The sequence below is a fragment of the Electrophorus electricus genome, chromosome 7 (genome assembly GCF_041902795.1).
Source record: "Electrophorus electricus isolate QZ-2024a chromosome 7, ASM4190279v1, whole genome shotgun sequence".
Taxonomy (NCBI): domain Eukaryota; kingdom Metazoa; phylum Chordata; class Actinopteri; order Gymnotiformes; family Gymnotidae; genus Electrophorus; species Electrophorus electricus.
In genome coordinates, this window is record NC_137503.1 from 20,995,532 (window position 1) to 21,018,185 (window position 22,654).

The 22,654-nt window shown below is 38.5% G+C and overlaps 2 protein-coding genes across 19 annotated transcripts; one reads left to right on the forward strand and one right to left on the reverse strand.

Moving 5' to 3' along the window:
• The first annotated feature begins 3,391 nt into the window (after positions 1–3,391).
• Positions 3,392–14,204, forward strand: syt14b (synaptotagmin XIVb). 17 transcript variants are annotated; one of them, XM_081718107.1, is made up of 10 exons: positions 3,421–3,456; positions 4,603–4,673; positions 5,217–6,326; positions 6,479–7,203; positions 7,431–7,535; positions 8,062–8,261; positions 9,145–9,582; positions 10,035–10,257; positions 10,393–10,446; positions 10,876–11,192. In XM_081718107.1, the coding sequence occupies exons 4-10, from the start codon at positions 6,510–6,512 to the stop codon at positions 11,190–11,192; spliced, it is 2,031 nt and encodes a 676-aa protein (XP_081574233.1). In that variant the 5' UTR covers positions 3,421–3,456; positions 4,603–4,673; positions 5,217–6,326; positions 6,479–6,509. The 17 variants fall into 17 exon arrangements, with proteins under 17 accessions (XP_026861673.2, XP_081574240.1, XP_081574233.1 ...); XM_027005872.3 differs by lacking the exon at positions 6,479–7,203 and having other exon boundaries at positions 3,392–3,456; positions 4,603–4,650; positions 6,180–6,326; XM_081718103.1 differs by having other exon boundaries at positions 3,422–3,456; positions 4,603–6,326.
• On the reverse strand, positions 13,414–19,222 carry kcnk5b (potassium channel, subfamily K, member 5b). Of its 2 annotated transcripts, none has more exons than XM_081718116.1 (5): positions 18,597–19,222; positions 16,794–16,905; positions 16,423–16,562; positions 15,957–16,125; positions 13,414–14,198 (listed from the first exon to the last, which is right to left on the reverse strand). In XM_081718116.1, exons 1-5 carry the CDS (start codon positions 18,780–18,782, stop codon positions 13,423–13,425), a joined length of 1,383 nt encoding a protein of 460 aa, XP_081574242.1. In that variant the 5' UTR covers positions 18,783–19,222; the 3' UTR covers positions 13,414–13,422. The 2 variants fall into 2 exon arrangements, with proteins under 2 accessions (XP_081574242.1, XP_026861685.2); XM_027005884.3 differs by having other exon boundaries at positions 16,396–16,562.
• Positions 19,223–22,654: the final 3,432 nt, after the last annotated feature.

The following is a 22,654-nucleotide window of genomic DNA, read 5'->3' on the forward strand; positions in this document are numbered from 1 at the left end:
TGCACATTCTGGCCATGATGAAGACCTAGCTATTCCTTTCATATTAGTAAGTTAGCTAATGTTTCACACAATGCCACTGATTAAATAATATCTTATGTAGGTGATGGTATCAATAATAGTAATTTGGTAATGAATATGTGCATGTTAGCTTGTGAACATATTACTCTGAATCTTTACCCTTAACATCGTGCTTCATACTATAGTCCTATGTATTTTGACACTAATGTTCTTAGATTGGTTTTTTTTTAATTCAGCAATGCATATTAATATGAAAGCTCCTCACAGTAAATCATCAACACATTAATAATAGGTGTAATTTTACAATGCCTATCCCACAGAAAATGAGCAGCACTCACTTGAGCAAAAAATTTCTTGTAATATGACTTTTTACGTATGCAGTGTTTAAAATGTGTATTTTTGAAATTGACACCAATCCCCCACCATTTTTCAGACTTGGTGCAATTTCCACTTCCACTTATTCAAATACAAATGATCTTTACAAATCGCTAATGTCTCCTTCCTCACTGTCCTAGTAACTTTGCAACAGGCCCCCCTTTTTCAATGTGTTCCAAGTTATCAACCATGCCTGTTATTAATAAATGCAAAGAAAACCCAGACTTCGACGAGTGTTCAACTATTCAGTAAAACATACTGCCTCATACTGGGATTTCACCAAATGCTAAAAAGAATCATACTGAATTTTAAAAGATTTAGATTAAATAAAAAGGGAGTACCCTGAAGCCACAAAGATTTAATTAATAATGCTACATTCTTAAAATTTGTAATTGCCAGTGATGCATCAATTATTCATATTTGTATGACTTGAATTTAAATGGTCCAGCAATATTCCAAATTTGACACCAAAACACCTGCTGAGCCCCTGTAATATTAAAAGAGACTGTATGGACTTCTGCTTTGCTGTGTCAGGATGAATGGTTGGGAAATGAGAAGAGAGGGGGAAAAAAAAGTCCAGGCAGAAATTGAAATTTGTCAGATACAAATCTTTGAGATGCTTCAAAGATCTATTGAATCACAAGAATAAATTATTAAATGAAAAAGGGGAAGGATGAAAATCGAAATGTGGAAAAAGTGTAACAGACAACAAAAACCAAAGCCACAAACAACCCAGGTCTTCTTCTCTGAATTACATTCTCTTAGCCAATGCCTCCAACCTTTTCTAGGCATCTCAGGCTTAGCTGCCCATAAAGCTTTCATTCTCTACTATCTTATCTTTCCTAAGCCTTAAAAAAGGCTTTCCTAAGCCTTAAAAAGCCCCATTTGGTACCTTTCAGCAAAAAAGAAGACTCCCTGATTAAAGAATTAAATTTAGTCACTCCATAATGATTTTACATTGTCACAAACAGTAGCTGGAAAAAGTATTAATCTCTTATGTCAGCAGATTCATCTAGGTTACAACTGACCTTGATATTTTGTGTTGTACTTTAAAAATTAATTTTCATGCAAGAAAATATTCAATTACAAAATTTATAGCAAAGAAGTGTTCTATTTGCATAAATATTCAACTTTGTTTTTTGGCCAAAACTGTGTTGGGCACCTAAGACTGCTTAAAACCCAAGACTGCTCCTTTCACAACAAATACCATCCCAACAGTAAAGTATTGTAATGTTATAGCAGGGATGAAGGGAGAGGCAGAATGCAAATGCAGGAGGCTAACACAGGAGGTTAATGAACAGACAAGGGGAAAACACTGAAGCAAAGTAACATAAGCTAAGCATACAAATAAAATGAATACAACAAATGACAAGAATTACCAAACTTACCAAAATAACCGAGAACCTAGGGAACAAAAACACAGGGCTTAAATAACCAAGACAATCAAAGATTAACCAGATACAGGTGAACACAGGAACGGCAAAAACTTAAACAAGGAAGTAAAGGAAAACAGAGACGACAAGGAAACAGGGACGCCAGGAGGGTGGCCATTCGTGACAGAACCAACCCCCCCAATCAACGTGTGCAAAACCCAGAACACCACAACAGAACCAGGAAAAAAAAATTGCAAGACAGACCAGAGGCAAAGAGACAGAAATAAAGACAAGGAGACAAGGGCACAAGAACAGACACAGGAACAGATAGAGACAACATGGGCAACATGATGGACAAAGGCAGGTCACTGGCTGACAGAGGAAGCTGGTTCTAGGGCAAGATGAGGAGCAGGATCCAGGTTGGGACAGTAGAGCCGGTATGGGGACGAGGTAAGGCGGGGAATCGCAATAGAATCAGGGCTGACACAAGAAGCTGGGACGACACACGATGAGGAACAAACACCAGACAGAACTAGTATAGGAAGAGGCAAACAGCAAGTGTTGAGGACAGGAACCATCACGAATGGTGACCAAAACGGATTAAGGACTGGAAACAGGACTGGCCGCATCCACTATGCCAGGAACAGGAAAGGCAGTGTCTCTTGCACTGGGAACAGGAACTGGATCAGGATGGGCGGTGCCTCTCACTGGTGGCAGGAACTGGCTGGGCGGCTGAGAGGGGAGTAGCTAAGGATGGCGGATTTAGTGGTGTTGCAGCAAATGATGCTGTTAACAGCCAGAAGAACCCTTCCACAGTCCTAGCCTCTTGTGCTCTGTGCTGAAATATCATTTCAGCCCACACTAGTGCTTTACCCTGAAGAAAGGTTTTCATAAACAGTACTTTCACTAGTTCGGTGGGGCAGGGGGATCAGGGCAGGTCAGTTTCCGAAATTATAAGTGGCACTGCATAATCTCCCAAATGACTTGTCCTCCCCATCATACTCACTCAGGGTGGCCATAAGTGAGGGCAAAACCAAAGGCTTTCCATCCCTAAGTGTGGAGAGCAGAGCCTTGATATAATCAAACTCCTCTTCTGGGAGTAAGCCAGTGTCCCTCATCATGGCGTGGTGTGAAGGAGGCTGAACTGAGGCTGCCAGAACACTACGTGACTAATGAGAATGCACCAGGAGGGCCTCATTAAAAGATCAGTTATTCTGTAATGTTATAGCAAGGACAAGGCAAGAGGCAGAACGCAAATGCAGGAGGCTATTTAATGAGTGAAGCTAATAAACAGAGACAAGGGGATAGTGCAAAAATACTGGGAAGTACTGTAACGCAACCTGCCTACGCAACCTGTGTATATATACACACACACACACACACACACACACACACACACACACACACAAAAAAAAAAATGCAATATATAAATTAATATACAAAATGTCCCTCAAATTATATATATATATATATATATATATATATATATATATATATATATATATATATATATATATATATATATATATATATATCAGAAAAGGTGATCACTCCAGATCAGATATATATATGAGGAGGACTGGGTAGTTAACAGTTTTCAGTACTTTTTACAGTGTCCCATTCTTCAACACTCCCCTGCAGGAACATGGAAATCCTGTTGGTAAGATCCGAAACATCATGGCGATTGATGGTGAGTGCTCAAATTATGAAAAAATAACATTACGTTCTCTCTCGATAATTGTCGCTGAGATTACATTCCATGTCCGGTTTATATATCTATAAACGCTGATAAAATATCTTCGTTGTTTGTAGTTTTTACATAGATAAGCGGTCGGTCCATTTATTTGCGAATGTGAGTTGTTTAACTGACATTGTACCAATGCGGATGCAGCGTGTGGTGTGGTGAAAGGACAGACAGGAGAATCGCGTCCTGGATTTATCAATGCAAGGTGATTGATAAGATGTCAAACATTACTGGTGAACGGTTTAAATCTAAAATTTGATTTGTTCTATAGGAGAGGTTCTTAATTTAAGGATTTAATGTTGAGATCATATCGTGTTGTTCTGAGACAATGCTAGTACACTACCTCGTCACGAATAAGGATTGCTTTCATGTTGCTACTCATGACACATCCTGTCCGATTTCTGGTTTGCTAGCAGTCTTCTCAAACATTTTTCTTCTGGTGAAATATAGTACAGATTACGATAGGTGCTTCATGCTGTCACGTTATTTTAGTGTATGGAAAAAATAATAATTTAAGTAGTACAGTGAGGGCTGTAAAAAAGTCATTAGGCAAAATAATAATAATGAATGAGAAGTTTGCTAGTGATTCAAAACAACAAAGGAAAGGAGCAGATGGATTTCAGAACTGTTGCATATTTTTTAAAATACCAGCTTCAAAATAAACCGCAGCACAACCGTTAACATATGTTATTGTAATGTGGTAACACAGGAAAGCTACTAGTTTCTGGAATTCCCTAGTAAGTGAGACATCTCCAACCCCCAACATGCAGTCCCTCCTTCATGCACATAGACACATACACACAGACATGCTAATTGGCCTGTTTGGTTTATGGAGGAAGACATTTAGGTAATGTTGAGTGTTAGGTAGTAAACATAGCTGTATGCTTAAGCCTTGTATTCACAGCGTACATGTCAGCAGGCACAGGTCAGAGACTTTTCTCTTGTATATTCTCATACTTCTTCACTCTACAGTCCGAGGATGTATGTTTTTGAATGAGATATTCTTACATTGAAAGTGTAATATAATGAGTGTAAAGTGTATAATTAGCTTTAGGTACATTATTATATTATGTCCAAGCTATCTTTCTTTAGGAGGGATGCGGAATTGTGGTGTTCATGAGCTCATCTGCGCAAGAAGAGGTAAGAGTTTAGGCCAGACCATGGTGAGTTGCTGGATATTTCACTCATTTTTTGTCTGTTAGTAGTTTTATTAGAAATGAAAATGGGTGGAGCTTTCAAAGCCCTCCTCAACTCTCTCTTTGAATTATAAATGATGTATCAAGTTCAGTGGACAAAAATAAGAGTCATTAATCATTTAAAGAGGACAACTTTGTTACATAACACAAGAAGTGAGTAATTTAATTAATCTGTGAGGAATCCTTTAGAGGTTTGTGAAGGTGACATATGGCCTAATAGACCACACTAAAAACAATAGAATAAATGTTGATATATCTGTTTAACAGTCATGTATATATATTTATTTGTCCGCTAATGGATGTATGAGTTACATAGCAAAAATATGCCCCTGAAGATTTTGTTACTGTAGCTTACCTGGTAGAACAAAGTGCTGGCAATACCAAGGTCATACTGTCATACTGATAATTACATGCAAATTGCTCTGGATAAGTGCCTGCAGTGAATAAGTGTGCATGCCAAATTCTGAAAATGTAAATGTTTTTCCCTGTTGTTTTGCCCTGTCTTTACAGCTGTTCTACAGTAACCCTAAATCCATGAACATCATGTATGCTCTCATGATAAAAGCACTCCCAAAAGTTAATATTATGGATATGTGAACGATATTAGCATGGTAGCTTGATTATCACTTGACTTTAGTGTCACTGTGTAGTAAGTTAGAATGGGCAGGCCAGTTGCATTGTGTACTTTGAGTATAGAGGGGTGTCAGGTTACCCTAAAGCTGTGAATTATTTAGCATTAGGAGAGATAGACCAGGGACAAGTATTCTGAGACTAACCTGCTTTGAAGGAGGGGTACACATAATATGGCTTAACCAACAACAAAACAAAGAAAGGCAAATGAGGAAGGCAAATATATATCGATTTCTGAGGTTTACCAGGATATTTGCAGTGCTACAATTGCCTGGGAAATGACTGAAATCTTTGGACTGGAGAGTTTTACATGGATGCATTTTGCAATAGCAGTCATACTGCATGCTGAACGCTGAGGTTTGCTTTACTTTCTCCCTACTTAGCAAATCCTAACTGAGTTAATGGGTCATGTTTCATGGTGTATATGAACTGAAAGTAGAGAATAATTAAATTGAAAAAGCTGGGATTTCATATTTTCTTTTTTTTCTCTTAGTTCAATGGTTTTACTTGGTATTTGCTTCAAGTCTTAATGATTAGATGTAGACATCTTGGCATATTACCAAAGTAAGGTTTTTTTTTTGTTTTTTTTTTTACACATCTGCTGCCCACTCTTCAAAGATAGTATGCATATGCAATATGACAAGCACCTAATGCAACTAGTTGTTACGCAGTTTTGGTCAGTGATTATTAGAATAAAATGACATGTTAGTAGTATTTTTCAATGTCTCTACCACATTCATATTTTGAGATCTTATTTCAGTCTTTGTTCTTAACATTTTCTTTCTTTTCTTGTCTTCCTTTCTCTGGCACTCTCTTTCTCTCTCTTCTGTCCCTCATCCTCAGTTTCCCCTGAGCTGCTTGGTGCCCTATCCTCTGTCGCTGTCTTCATGGCCGTGATTGCTTTATTTTTTCTTTACCTCAGCAACAGGCTATCAGTGGAATCCACAAACAGTCTCATAAATTTGGAAGGTTATAATAAGACACTGCAAGGTAATGGTAATTGTTGTTGATGTCAATGTGATGCCTACATGCATAAATATGTCATGTGTGTTCATCTTGCAGCAGTTGTTTGTACAGATATGTTATCAATGAAGAGTAATAAAGAATACTGTAACTTATGAGACAACTGGTTTCTTCATCAGAAACTAAAATGAGATGAACTAGGGGACAGCAATGGCGTTCTTCAAAAGCTTTCAGCAGAACCTCCCCTCTGTCTCCTCCATCTTGGACACAGTGTCCAACAGTGTGTCCAGCACTGTGGATGATCTAACCAGTGCTGTGAATGATGTGACGTGCACAGTCAGTGAGCAGCTAACAGTGCAGGTAAACACCATCATTAACAAGGTGCAGTCTGAAGAGCAGGCAAATAGCCAAAAGGGCACACTTACAGGGGAAGACGCAGAATCAGATGCAAACAATGCCCATGGGCAGAAGAAGTACAAAAGACATATCGATGAAGATGAGGAATTGAGGGAGAGACAAAAACAAGAGAATGAGAGAAGGAATGATGATGAGTGGGAGTGGTGTTACGCTCCCTCCAAAGGGTGGTTTCGCAGAAGAAGAGACCCAAACCAAGCCCAAAACGAGAAACAGGAAACAGTGCCTGCAGTGGAGGGAGAGGCACTATCTTCACATGACCAGAGTAACAGCCTGTCTACGATAGCAAAAGAAGAAAACAAGCAACAGAACAACAGTGAAGAAGATAGCAAGACAGAATATGCTAAAGAAACGAATGAAAATGAGTTAACAGAGGCAATGAAGAGTCCATCGGGTGAGATGCACTGTGACAACATAAATGAATCTGGGCAAACAGGAGAGAGTAACACTGAGCAGGAGAACAAAAACTGTACAAACAACAATGGTAAAGGTGAGGTTGTGTGCTGGGACCAAGGAGCTGTTAACATGATTCTGTTCATCCCTGTATCCCTGTGCCCTCTCAAGTGATCTAACTGAAATGCTGATGGAATGATGAGGATGCTTTTTTTTATTTTTACTGTGGAATAATACATAGCTCCTGTGTATTAATATAAAAAAAAAACTATAAATTTAGCTGTCTGTAATGGTGCTGATAGATGATTATATTTTCTCCCTTAGATGGAGGCAGCTTAGAGGAAGAACTGAGAGAGACAACCTCCCAGCTTCACAGTGCCAGCAGTGGTGAGAACAGCAATAGTCAATCAGCTGGAAATGAAAATGAAGGTCAGAGGAATAAGACTTTTGCAGAGTAGAATGAGTAGAGTATTCAAAGGTTTTACATTGCATAATGTAATGTTGTTTTATAAAAAGTGAAGTTCCTGAAAAAATGCACGTAAGTGCATAGAATTTTATGCTGCTTCAATTATTACAATAATTTACTTTTAACAGATGTTTTTTTTCTGTCCAAATAGTTGCATTTAATTATTTTTTAAATATTTTCATTCAGTTATCAAAAGTTAAAATGCAATCATTTATGGCTTCTGTCTCTGTTCACTCATGCATTAGTTTTATGCAATGGAAGCTAAAGGTTTCAAAATGGGTGAATAACCAAGTCAAGTGAAAATACTGTTAACAAGTTTTATTATTTGTTTAGGTTATCAATTTTAAGGCCCTGCATTCATAAATGTGCTTTATTATTCACATCATTAACATTTCAATAAGTCTCTACTGTATGATTAAACCTAGTGGATCATTCATGTCAGTATGAAGTAAGTATGTGCTATCACTTCCTCCTCGTCTTATTTCTTAGGCAGCAATATCCACAAGACCACAGAGTCAAGTTTGTCGAATGAGCCGCTGGCCAACCTGAAGCAGGACAACCCTGAAGAGGGCTCACGGGGTGGGGTGGGCTCAGTGGAGGGCAGCAGCAATGAGACCAATGCGGGAGAGGACACAGTGAGCCCTAATAAGGATGTCTCCAAAAAGAGCAAAGCTGTATCGGGCCCGGAGGTGAGCGCTTCACCCCGCCGCTTGCTACGCTGTGCTCTCCTCTGAGCACCACAGGCCATGTCCCCAACACTCCCACTGACCAGCCCATCTCGTGAACTCTGATTTTAGGTTGACTTCTTGACAAAGGGAAACGAGACCTTGGAGGTCTAGTGTGTTGGGATGGGGGGCAGTTTGCAGAACTTGATGAATACCAAAAATAAAAATGTTAATGCTGCCTAGTTTTGATAAAATATTTAATAAGGAGTACAATTGTTATGCGGGCAAACATCTGCATCATTTTCTGGTATCTTGTGACATTTCACTTTTTGAATGGCCAAATTATTTGAACCATAATTTGTCATTTTCACTCAGTAAATGTGGCTTTCTTCAAATTCATCTATGTTTTTTCCCTTCATTTTATGTTTTAAACTTATTTAAGAACTGCAGTAATTCCTTTTTGGGAATGACATTTTCATTACAATTTGGTTGACTGATCAGTTTGTTGTGTTTTGTAAGCTGAATGCTCATGCACTGGTAGTTTTGATAAATAAGAAGCATGGAGGACAATTTCACAGATTCTCAGACTGGAGTTGGTTCACTCTGGTTGAGTTTGGTAAGTCCTGACCTCTGAATCTGCCTGAGACAGTATGGTGACACTGTAAGCATTTTCTTCAGCTTTCTCTGGTTTATAAACTTCCAGCAAGTCAGTTCAGGTCAATGCAAAATATGTATTTTATTTTGTAGGCTGTTGGCTAATATGGATAAATTGTAAATGCTGCATGAGTTGTTTCACCAACATGGGCACCTCAAAGAATATGTATTTTGTTCACCTTTCTTGAAACAATGCACTGTGCATTCTGAGTGCCACCACTGATGCGTCTCTCCACCACTCGTCCTGAAATAGGTTCATGCTGTGCTGTGGCTACCGGAGATGTACGAGCCAGAGGCTCAAGGGAAGTATGGGACACTGGATGTGGCTTTTGAGTATGACTCCAGCGAGCAGTATCTAGCTGTGACTGTTACTGCAGCTACTGATATTCCATTCCTGAAGAGCACAGGAAACATCTCCTGGCAGGTTCATCTGGTGCTGCTTCCCACCAAGAAGCAACGTGCCAAGACTGGGGTGCAAAGGGGTCCTTGCCCCATGTTCACTGAAACCTTCCGCTTTTCACGCCTGGAACGTGATGCCCTGGGAGACTACGCCGTCCGGTTCCGACTCTACAGTGTCCGGCACATGAAGAAAGAGAAGGTTCTGGGGGAGAAGGTCTTTTGCCTCGCAAAGCTGAACCTGCAGGGGAAGATGGCCCTGCCTGTTACCTTGGAGCCAGGCTCAGCAGCCCCCGTGAGCGCTATTTCAGTGTTTATCTGACAAAACATAAAACTAATATGTTTATTGTTGACTTTTGTCCATCTTCATCTGTAAATCTTTCAAGACAAGTAAATTTACACAAACCAAAGTGCACGTGGCCAGTGAGATTTCAATACTCATTTCATTATTAGGTTGTTTTTTTTTTGTTTTTTTTGCGCATGATCCAGTAAATTTGACCTATGTACTCAAGTAGAGTACTAATGTTTAGTTAATAATGTGTAGTCAAAACATAAAAGCCAACAATGCATTAAATATTTTACATCACACCCTCTATTGTTAATATCTCTGTAAATGGTGTTATAGAGAACATCCCTCAAAGAAGACAGTTTTAAAGTAAAACCCTCTTACATCAGTTCAGTTTAATACTATTTATATGCTGTCTTTCACAACACTCACAGAGCAGTAATCAGTGTACACCAAATCAGGTGCAGAAAGACATCTTGCAGCAGTGTACCACTGGTCTGCAGGGCTGTGGTTCGCTGGTGAGTGTGTCTCGCAGTGTCGGGGCTTTTTCCTACCACTCGACTGGAGAGTCATCTATGCCAGAACTCCTTCTGGGCCTTCTCTACAACTCCAGCACAGGAAGGCTCTCTGTTGAGGTCATCAGGGGCAGCCATTTCAAAAACTCTGCCACTGACCAAACACCCAGTAAGAAATGCCTCTATACCCACACATAATCACCCACACATTTCCTACATATTAGCATGTTTTTCATCTACACCCAATCTTCTTCCTCTCACTGGTCCTGCCTACTGTACTGTCCTTACTCTGCCTTGATCCCAGATCTGTTTTGTTGTATAAAGCAGTTCACTGGGGGGCAGCTGTACATCATGCGAGGTGAGTTACAACTCTTCATCTTATAATTAAACTTTAATTTCCCAGTGAGCTATATTTCACTGAGCTGACAATTTTTTGCATATCTTGAAACAAAGACTACAGTACGTAAAATGTGGAAATGTACAGATTTAATAAATTATTAGTATTACTTCTAATCCTAAACTTGCTTCAGATTTTTAGAACCTGTCATGGCAGTATGCTGTTTTTTTAAAAATAACAAATATTAAGCAAATCTTAATGTTTTGCCATGTATGAGCAGGACTGCTTAAGCAAGCTAATGTCATGTTTAAGGCACCAAAATACTTTTACTTTGAGTAGAACTTAGAACATCCTTAAACTATAAACTCCAGTTAAAGCCATTGACTCCAGTTTTGTGGTAGTTGTGTGGTCCAGGTGGCTCTTTCCAATGCTCTGCTGTCCTGTTTACAGACACATATGTAAAGCTGGTCATGTTGGACTCGAACGGAAGAGAGATGTCCAAGTGCAAAACATCCGTGTGCCGGGGCCAGCCCAGCCCCACCTACAAAGAAACTTTCATCTTCCAGGTTTCGCTGTTCCAGCTATCTGAGGTGACGTTACAGGTGTTGGTGTACAGTCGACGTAGCAGTGTGTGGAGGAGAGAGCGTCTGGGCTGGGTCTCATTGGGTCTGAACAGTACAACAGAGGAGCAGGAGGAGCACTGGACTCAGATGAGGGAAGCTGAAGGACAACAAGTGTGCCAGTGGCACACACTTCTGGACTCATAGAAGGTACAATGTTCTGAGCAAGATTAGATTATGGCTGTGGAGGTTTGTGGAGTCATGTCCATTTGATTGTAGTGGTACATTAAAGTAATGAAAATGAACAGCATCAACAATTCTGACTCTTGCTGGGTATATGTACATGCTGAGAACAACAGACATAACCAGAGACTGAATCCTGATAGCCTAACATCAGCTCTGATGAAGATCTTAGAACAGTCATGAAGGTTATGCCTCTAAACTAGCCTTTCAATTGACAACCTGCCACTGGATTTTCTCATGAGTGGTTAAATCTTAAAATTGTTAGTTTTGTTTGAATTCAGATATGCATTGCATGTAATGTACTGCCATTATGAGCAACGTTTGTATGACAAACTACTCAGTGTAGGACCAAAAAGCCTGATCATCATCTTTGATTTACCTAGTCTTATGGAAAGGGATATGCTTAAAAAAGACACATACTATATATACATGGTAGCTCAGTGGTTAAGGTACTTGACTAGTAATCAGAAGGTTGCCAGTTCAATCCCCACCACCAAGTTGCCACTGTTGTGCCTATGCACAAGGCTCTTAATCCTCAAATTCTACTCAGTCATAATTGTAAGTTGTTTTCAATAAAAGCCAAGTAAATGCATATGTGGGGCTATTACAGACTGCTGTTTAACTGAAGCAAAACTATACTGCATATCTTTACTGTATAAATAGAATCCAGTATGCAATTTCATGACATTAATCATGAGAGATTTTATTTCTACATCAGGCGAATCTATGCAAAAAAGAATGATGCAACCTGTTCTTAGCTGGAATAGCAAGTGACGTTTTTCTTCTAAAGAAAGATTTTACGTTCTGACAACCACAAATGTTTCATAAAATTAAAGTCTGCATTCCATGACATTACTATGTTGTCCTGTTTCTGACTAAAGTAATTTTTCTCTACTTCACTATAATAAAATGTGAGATATGTGAGTTCTGTAACTGGGGGAAATAGTGGGGATAGTATTTGTGTTCATCTATCTTATGAGAATATTTTCCTTCACTCTGGATTGATTCTGTACATGCTACAGAGATGAGATGTATAATGAAAAGGTATTTATAATAGTCACATGGTGACAGATTTAGATTAGGTTACAGTATATTCAAAAGTTTCAGTCAGGTCATATTGTTAAGGTATTTCAGCAGTGTTGAGTTCCACAGGAACATTTGGGCTGAGTTTCACTGTAATAGAGTGAACCGAAACTTAGGGTTATGGTTTAATTGACAGAAAAATCTAAACTGCTACCCCAGCACTTGTTTTTATGCAAAACGGGCCTCATTAGCTTTGTACCTATTATTGTTCCTTTTTAAAACACTCAAAGGAAGAATAAACTGCTTTAGCATTATTTCTTTTCAAACTATCTTAAAATTTATCAAGATTTTGTTTACAGTGAACATGGAACAAAAAACAACCTGAAGATACAAATGCTGCTATGTTATTTAAGTAGACTTTCTCAGAAGCATTAATTATTTTACACTTCTACACACAACAGCTGAAAACAAACCAAAGAAATAGTAATCAAGTGAAGCAAAGGTCCCATATTTTTACACTGTGGACATTAAGGAAACTTAATGAATGCTTACTTTGAGTTATGTCATTTAAAATTGGTCTCTGCATTTACTTATAAATGTGACATCTGCCACTCTGCTAGCATTCACATTTCTCACTCTGTGAGGAAATATGTTAGAACTTCAATAAGACTCAATAAGATTTCAGCTCATTGAATAGCAGCTATCATTTGTTTCTACTGAAACATGTTATAACCGTATTTAATGAAGCTAAAAACTACTAGGCTACTGTGCAGTACTGAGCATCTTGAATGTTAGCATGATGATAGTGACTGTGACTGTTAGCATCCTGGCTATTAGTATAATGTTAGCATTGCCTACTCCTTTTTGTCAACTTATTCATCTCTAATACTTTGTTCAGCTATTGATCTCTGCGTCCTTTTTTCCTGCTTATTACAGCATGTCAGGGAGTTGTCCTTTTCACCAGCTGCACAGACTGCATCACTTTTCAAATGGGCTCCAGGCCACATAAATTACTGTATTAATTGGTATTGAACAATATTCTTATAATCTACTTACCATTTACACTTATCAGACTCAAAGTAAAAACTCATAAATTAGCTGAAGCATAGCTTGACAAGTTTTGCAAATTTGACAGTTAAGAATTATGTGAAGCCGCTCCATGGAGATGGTTTTAGATTCGGTGATCAGACCCTTCCTCACTCTGGCCCTTTTCTAACAAATCAACCTCATCGACTCTGACCACCGAGAATCTTGTTTCTTGTTGGAGTCCTGTGTTCTCATCAGACTTAATGGTAAAGATAGAGCTCTGAATGGGGTACTGGGCCACTGACAAACAGGACTGTTTGGAATCCAATGGACAATGCCACGGTATTTCCACATCTATCTTGTCTACACTGCTCTGCATTCCAATTTCTGGGTCTCCATTGGGTTCCTGAAGGTCTTTGGTCCTGAAGGGTTCCAGTGGTCTTTGCTCTTCCATATCACCACTGGAAGCCCTGACCCTAGAGATAATCATGTAGACATTATCTCCAATGCTGAACCTCCGCTTCTGTCGAGGGAAGTGGTCAAGTGATACCACCATCTGTTTGAGAAGATCACTGCAGCTCTTGGAGCGGGTCAGCTCCTCTTCTTCCTGCTTTCTTCTCTTCTCAGCCATGCCAATCGCTCTGATGACGTCACTGTAATCTTCACCTTTCTCAGACATGAACTTGAAAATATCAACAATGCTAGAGACATGAGGGAGCAGGGCATTTTTCATCCGATCATCTGTGTTGTGTGGGAAATGTTTGTGATGCATCTGCCTCCTTTTCTTCAGGACTTTATGGGCTTCTACCACCATGTGCACATTCCAGCTGAAGAATAGGGACAGCCATGCCAACCCCATATAAATCCACATCTCCACACAGAATCGGTACAGTGGCTCATACTCCACATTTGTGTTTACACCTGTATTAAGAGAGATTTATGCAAAAACATTAAAATGTTACTCTTCTGAATAATGTTAGGTTTTTGGTTTGTATACACGGGGTTTGTGAAAGTATCATAATAAATTTGGTAACAACCTTAAATAAATAAATAATGGAATTAAATGATATTATTGTGTCTTCCATGGTTCTCTCAAAATAAAGCGTTGCATTGGCAAAATTCCCATTAGATAAGCCAACTAATGTACTACAAAGACTTGAGTTAAAATAAGTTAAACAATAGGCCTACATGCTAAAGTTTAATAGTATATATTTTTTTCTAATCCAATAAAGAAATAATTCTGAAAGCTTTTAAAATACTTTAATCTGAAGCTTTCTGAACTGTATTAGTAACTTTATCAAATAAGTAAAATATTTTCATGTCTGATTAAAAAAAAAAATCAAGAAGCTTTCCTCATGATAAAGTTGCACACATTTTGTTTGTTTACATCAATGTTCACATTAGCTGGAAGTGTGAATGTGTTCAAAATGTATTCTGGACACTGCTGCTTTTAGATGCTGTGCCCTTCAACAGCAACATTTTAACTGAAGAGGAGGAACCTTGGCAAACATCACCTCCTAGACACTAATCAGGGTCATTGTATGCCATAACAGTGAAGTGGATGTCTCCAGTCTGGAGACCTCTGGATATGGGCAAAGAAATTGTCAATCACTTTTGCTGGGACAATCACATTAAAGGAAAAACTGTTGGTGGTCTTACTTTGCCTTGGAAAGCGGATGATGATCGTTCACTTTGTAATGCAGTTCCTCGCCATGGAATTACACTCAGCCAATTACTTTCCAAGTTATGTGATTATGTGATAGAGGTGTTGGAAAAGTAAATTAAGTTTGACTTTTGGCAACAGGTAAAAATGCTGTAGTCCAAAAAATGAATTGCTCTTGCAATATATTTGCTTAGAGCTAACTAACTTGAGAAATAATGTAGAATGTTATGCTGAATGTTACCTTGTTAGCTAACTAAGGCTGACTGTCTTATGAAGTGTTTTTGCAAAATGCTTTTTTTTTTTTTTTTTTTTAAATTAATAAAACCTCAGATGGACTATTAAAGCCCAATGTACCCTTTAAGTTCATATAATATTTTGGCATTTGCAGAGTAGAAAATCAAAGTAAGTGGTTCATTGTTGCTCTGCTAAAAATTAGGCATTAAAAATGTTCATGCACTAATTCTTATCCAAGTTCAAGGGTTGGGTGGGGGGTTATAAGATGTGCACAACTAGTGTTTCATCTACCATTGGGAAACTTTCCCAACACCAAGAACAAAATTCCAAATGCTGAGAAGAATATATATGTGATACAGATAATGATGCCTTTGAAGAAAATTATTTTATGCTACTTTTTATTGTGGGAGAGCAGAAATGCTGCCCCAAATTCTGTCCACCTAGGTTGCTGCCTTCTAAATGTAACACAGAGGGTATTTTGATGGGTCCATTATATAGAGGTTGTGCTTAATATAATTTATCATCATTACATACTCACTTCACTATGAATCTAGTGACTGTAGTAAAGAAGGACATTTTCCAGCCAAGTCAATGTGATCCATCTGTTCTTAATATTGGAGCTACATTGCGCCCACCGGCTCAAACAGTCCTTTCTGTCTTATCTTCCTTAAGAGAAGTAATCTCTTATCTCATTGCTTTTTCATAAACTGACTTACATGCAACTTGGTTAAAGCAAGGAAATGAAAGGAACAAGTATTCAGATCTGGCACTGTCAGAACTACCTGCAACATAGTCCCCAAATCCAACTGTAGTCAAGGTGATATAACAGAAGTAGAGGCCCTCCAGGTAGGTCCATTTTTCCACAGCCATGAAGATAAAGGGTGGGATTACCAGGTGAAACAACAGGCCCCATAACAGGAACAGAGTTGTGCAGACAAGCTGGACTTTTTTCTGATAGACAGAAAAACAAAGCTCAACAAAGTTTATGACGCATTAAAAAAGGGCAAGAAAAATAAGAAAATAATGACTAGCCACTAGTACTTCATGTTTCCTTTTGTCAACAATCTAACTGAACGTATAAATACCTGCTTTAAACTTGTTAAAAGAAACTTGCTAAAAGAAATATGTAGCATGTACAATTTCTGTACTGTACAATAAAAAGGTGCTATGATAATCAAAGCAACAGGACTGTGGGATCTTGGCCTGGGAGGGGAATCATACCACACTGAGGCCTTTGTGGAGAAGCACCTGGCTGAGGCGCTTAGCTCTGCTCCCAAAGAACGTGCCCAGCTCACTGATCCAAGTAAGACACAGGGGGATGCCACATAGCCCAAAGAGGATGCAGAAGACACGGCCACCAGCAGTCTTTGGAGCAACATGTCCATAACCTGAAAGAAATACAGGCTAGAAGATTTTGGATGCAGGCAAAGAAAACAAAAGGTGGTAGCCTCATGGAACTCACCACATCAATAAATTGGTGAGTTTACCTCAGATTGCTGAATCCACCTGTTGCCTTATACTGTCATACTTGATTAAATACACATCAGACATTCTCTGTGCTAACAATAATTTATGAAAGTGACAATTCTGACATTTGTCTGTTTCCATGCATAGGTTACCTATGGTGGTGATGATGGTAGCAGAAAAGATAACAGCATTATGCCAGGTCCAACTTTTAAAATACTTTTCTCCTGTGATTGTCACACCTTGGCCTGCTGCAGTAGCTACAACCTGGAGATAAAAGGTTTTCCAAATGAATAAATAAAAACAACATTCTAAATAGACTAATGTAATGATAAAATCTAGATTGAGACACTTATTCTCACATACTTAACAGTTAGTTTAAGGCTAGACTTAAGTTGTCTATTCTCTAAATGCTGTCTTTGGTGTGTTATATTAGGGGTGAACCTATGGTGGGTTTTGAATTGAGTATTTTTGGTCCATTCCAAATCTGAGTTTGACTCTTTTCAAGCTGCTTTCAAGCTTTTCAATTTTGCCAGTAGCGCATGTGCTACTTGTTTTACTTCCTAAATGAGTGCAAGTCATGATATGAACCACCATTCCCACCTATGAGGGCTGTACCACAGTTCAATTGGAACCATACTCAGTTCACCTCCCATAGGTAGAATTGTACTGTTCCTTGGTTCATTGACAAGTTAATAAAAAGTTTACAAGTTAGCAAACTTAAAGTGAACCATTTTCTGATCCACAATAAATGGAAATAAAGTGATGTTTAAATGTTTATAACAAACTCTGTTATAAGGAAGACCTCCAACAACAGTCAAGAAGTAATCAAAGTTATATTTGGATTTTGTTTTCCTCTTAACTATTACAGAAGAAACATCTTGGTGCATTGAGTTATTTTAGAGTATTCTGTAACAATCCTGGCCAAATTATTATTACAAATTATTACAAATTAGCATTAAGTGGGTGTTTTGATTTATAATGGAATTCATATGATCCAAGAGCAGAAATAATTTCAAAATAATACAATCATTTTTAACCATATCACTTCAAGGGTTTACCAACAGGTTTACATCGCAAAGTATAACAATATATAGCAAACATATTGTAATTACAATATAGTTTCGGTCCATATCATTTATCCCTAATTTATTTAAAATATTAATTAATAATTGCTGTTATTATCCAGTAGTTCCACATCTGAAACATGTTGCTCTGAGAATCCCCAATTTACATTAAGAGAATGACACACAAACTCAAAATGATTATGCGCTTTCATGTTAATGCTACTCATTCCAAACTGTAAAACAAATTCTTCCCTGATGTCCTGTGCATTTTTATCTAGTGGTTGTCAGGAATTGCATAATTCCTGTAAAAGATAGACTTGTAGAAACAGTAGAAGCACGCAATTCAGACACACTACCTCACTGTTTTGAACATCTGCCAACCACCACTCCCTATGGAAAACAGGACTACACTACAAACTTATTCAAGTTAGCCTATAAAGAAATTCCTCTGTTCACCTCTCTTTGTTAATAAACTTGAGCCCAAAGACTTTTATGACATTTGCACCCCTGGGTCACTTTTTCAGCATCAACAGCTGTACACAGACAAGTTTTGTGGTAAGATGTAAGACCTGTGTGACAGGTTCTTTGTCGCAACTTGTTGCATTAACTTACTTGCCTGTGGGACGCTGTGCGGGGAAAGAAAGAATAGTTCGAATATACGTAGCGAACAGTAGTGTTTATCGCGAGTTACATGCTTCAGTCCCATGTAGTCTCCCCAAGATCCCTTCGTACTCACGTCATCTAAAATGTTGCAGTAGTTATAGGGAACGCCAGCGACTTCAGCAGCCCAGGTGATTTAAAAAGCTGCAGTATCAAGTTTGATGTCGACTGAAACAAACTTCCCTATAATCGGTACTTAAAATACAACTGATTTTACGCCCATGAGCCTACCTCAATAATTTTGTCCAAGTCTTCTTTTGTTAAACAAGGATGTTTCTCGAGGATAACTGCCTTTTGCTTTTTATAATTATCAACTGCTGAGTGCCAGTGCGGTTCTTCGAGGATTTGAAATATCGTCGCTCCAATACATATGTAGAATAGAATGACCGAAGTTAAAACAGAACCTTTATCTGCCATGCTTTAGTAGGCTACTTTAACGCGCACCGATGACTATTACTTCTGTGTAGACCTACTTAGAAAAAGTTTCACACCTAGTCTTGTAACTTGAAAAACAGCTAAGCAGTTAAGTTATTATTCGCTGATATACTTCTTATTTTGTCCTTAACCTGCAATACCATTTACAAGGTGGGGGGAGAAAAGGAAGTCACATCTGAGAACCACCCGTATGCATGCGCGCAAATCCAAACTATCCGAGGACTTACTACCGACAAACATGCCTTGACTCCTGTTTGCCATTCGCTCTAAAATTATCATTCTACTCTGCGCTCAACAAAAAATAAAAATAAATAAATTAAATAAAAAATTATCACATAATGACGCTTGACGGTGACGTGGTAGAGAAAGAAACATTTTTATTCTACAATCCGTACTCATTCTAGATTCTTAAAGCACTAAAGCACAACGTTGTATACTAGCCTACTCTTAGCTACCCTGCTCAAATTGCCAGTACAAAATACGATCATTAAACCCGCCCACAGGAAGAAAAAATAAAAGGCCCCAAAGTTTCCTTTCTCGGCGTTTTCATGGAACATTTTAGAGAGAGCATCACACGATATGAGGAAAATAACTTTTGTATTTTCTTGTAGGCCTGTTTGAATACAGCCTACGAAGTTAGTTTGTATGTGTAACAATGGGGCTTCTAGAGACAGTAGCTTTTTAGATTGTCTAAGCTTTTATCGCGCGTTTACATCATCTAGCTAGTAGGCCTCCTTCATTTACTATATTCCATTATCAGTTTATCTTTTCCTCTTACTTTTTCACGTAAACTCACTATATAAATTGTAACAAGTCAAAACCATAGCCTTACCAATTGTGCTCGTTTCTAGAAAAGATATTTTGCTGCTTTCACAGGGACGCTCATACCTCGTTTGCTTTAAACAGTTGCTTTATTAGGAGAATCATTCACGTGGTGCTGAAACCCAGTGTAGTAGTAGTGTTAGTAGTAGTAATAATAATAATAATAATAATAATTTATTATTATTATTATTATTATTATTATTATTATTATTATTAGGTAGCCAAGCATTTCATGCTTGGAATTTTAATAAAAACTAACGAGTTTTCAACCAATAAGTGATGGAAATCTACAGTATTTTATATTAGTTTTATTTATAATAAGTGCTAGAAACCTATTGTATTTGTTTGGGTTTCTATTAGTTATTTTTCTCTGTTGTTCTCTGGTGAACTTCATTAATAGGGGGGATAACACCTAAGTGGACTTCCAAAACAGCAAAAACCCTTGATCTTTGAGGATGTTCAACATACCTGGTATGCATGTTTCACACTATGTCTCATTATGCTTTGATATGGCATGAAGTTACACATATTGTGCTGTTCACATTTACATTTATGGAATTTAGCTATAATATGAAGCTGTAATGTGATATGAAGTCACACTTATATTGTGCCTTTCACAGTAATGGCACATTAAAAAGATTCACATCATAAACTTTTCCTTTTTATCACAGCTCCAAAGGCAGCCTCAGATAGAGACTATCTAGCTGTACCATTAAGTGCCTAAACCAGCTTCAGCTAGTTCAAAATGCAGCAGTCAGAGTTCTTACTAGAACTAGATCACATCACTGCTGTCTTAGCTACTTTACATTGCCTCCCATTAAAACTTCGTATTGATTATAAAATACTTCTAATAACCTGCAAAGCACTAAACTCTTCATTCATTACCATCCACCACATCTGTTTTGATCAAAAGGTGCAGGCTCTTTACTAGTACCAAGAACAAGAAAATCTACCACAGGGGGCAGAGCCTTTAATTATAAAGCTCCCATACTATGGAATAACCTTCCTGCAAACGTTCGAGACGCAGACACAGTCTAATATTTAAGGCTAGGCTGAAATATGTGTACAGTCAGGCATTTTATTAACTACTTCACATCTTAGGTAAAGTTGCAGATCTGGACATCCATGGGCATTGAGAGTTATGGTAAAACGGAATGTTATGATGCTGTCACTTCACCTCTGTTTTGTCACTCAAGTTTCTTGACTGAGAGCGGCAGAGTGTGTGATGTTTCGGGGTGCTCTCGTGCCTGTTTCCTTCTGGCTCTTTCCTTTTAGCTATGCTGCCATAGCTGGATCTACCAGAGTTACTGAGCCTCAACCTGTTTCAGCTGCCATGGCTACTTCTACCACCCCCTGATGCCCCCAGCTGTAGCCCACCACACCTCCACCCCAGCCAACTACTCTCTGTTACTCTTAATGGATGTTCTCTTGTGGGATGTTATGATGTTACAGAGCCTCTACCCATCTCAGCTGCCATGGCTACTTCCACCACCCACTGATGGCCCTTCCTCTAGCCCACCAAACCTCCACCCTAGCCAACCTATTGTCCGTTGCCCTTTTTTGACGTTCTCTTGTGGGATGGGTTTCAGACACATGCACACCATTGGGACAAGACTAGGACCTCTAGAATTTTGGACATTAATTGCTTATTTTTGCATTTTTTTATTTATTTTTCTCTTAAAATTGTTATTATTGTGGTGACTGTTAGAGGGAGGATGGGCCCCCTTTGAATCTTGGTTGCTCTCAAGGTTTCTTCCTCATGCTCTAGGGAGATTTTCCTTGCCACTGTCGCCCTTAACTTGCTCACTGGGGGCTTGGACTTGGGCATTTGTAAAGCTGCTTTGTGACAACATCTGTTGTAAAAAGCACTATATAAATAAATTTGAATTTGATAACGAAAGAAAAAACACACTAAATAATCCTAACAAAAAGAAACATACAAAAGACTATCCTAACTACCTAACACATAAACAGAGGCAAAAACCCACACCCAACAAAAATGGCAGCCATTCCTTATCACCAGTATCCAACACCAAAGGATCATACACCAAACAATATTTATATTATCTATACAATATATAACAATATATCTATACAATATATACAACAGCAACCAAAGTAGGAGGGATGAAGCTAAAGTTTCAGGTCCAAATGGAGAAAACAAGGTCATACACACAAATTATACAATGCATTCCACATTATTATGCAAATTGTATTTAAGTGTCATCAAGATTAAATTTGTTGTTTTTTAATTAAACTCATGGATGGTATTGGGCTCTTTGGATCACTGATATCAAACACCTGTGATAATTAGTTTGCCAGCTGAGTCCAATTAAAAGAAAACTACTTAAGAAGGACCTTCCACATTATTAAACTGGCTACAGGTTTCAAGCAATATGGAAACGAAAAAGGATCTCTGCTGCAGAAAAGTGTCAAATAGTGCAATGCCTTGGGCAAGGTATGAAAACATTAGATATTTCATGAAAACTTAAGCATGATCATTGTACTGTGAAGAGATTTGTGGCTGATTCAGAGCACAGATAGTTTGTGCAGATAAAGGCATAAAGAGGAAGGTTTCTGCCAGACAAATTCCTTGGATTAAGAGAGCAGCTGCTAAAATGACATTGCAAAGCAGCAAACAGGTATTTGAAGCTGTTGGTGCCTCTGGGGTCCCATGAAACTCAAGGTGTAGGGTCCTCCAGAGGCTTGCAGTTGTGCATAAACCTACTATTCTGCCACCCCTAACCAGTACTTGCAAGCAGAAATGGTTGCAGTGGGCCCAGACATACATGAAGACTAATTTTCAAACAGTCTTGTTTACTGATGAGTGCTGTGCAACCCTGGATGGTCCAGATGGATGGAGTAGTGGATGGTTGGTGGATGGCCACCATGTCCCAACAAGGCTGCGACGTCAGCAAGGAGGTAGTGGGGTCATGTTTTGGGCCGGAATCATGGGGAGAGAGAGAGATGTTAGGCCCATTTAGGGTCCCTGAAGGTGTGAAAATGACCTCAGCAAAGTATATAGAATTTGA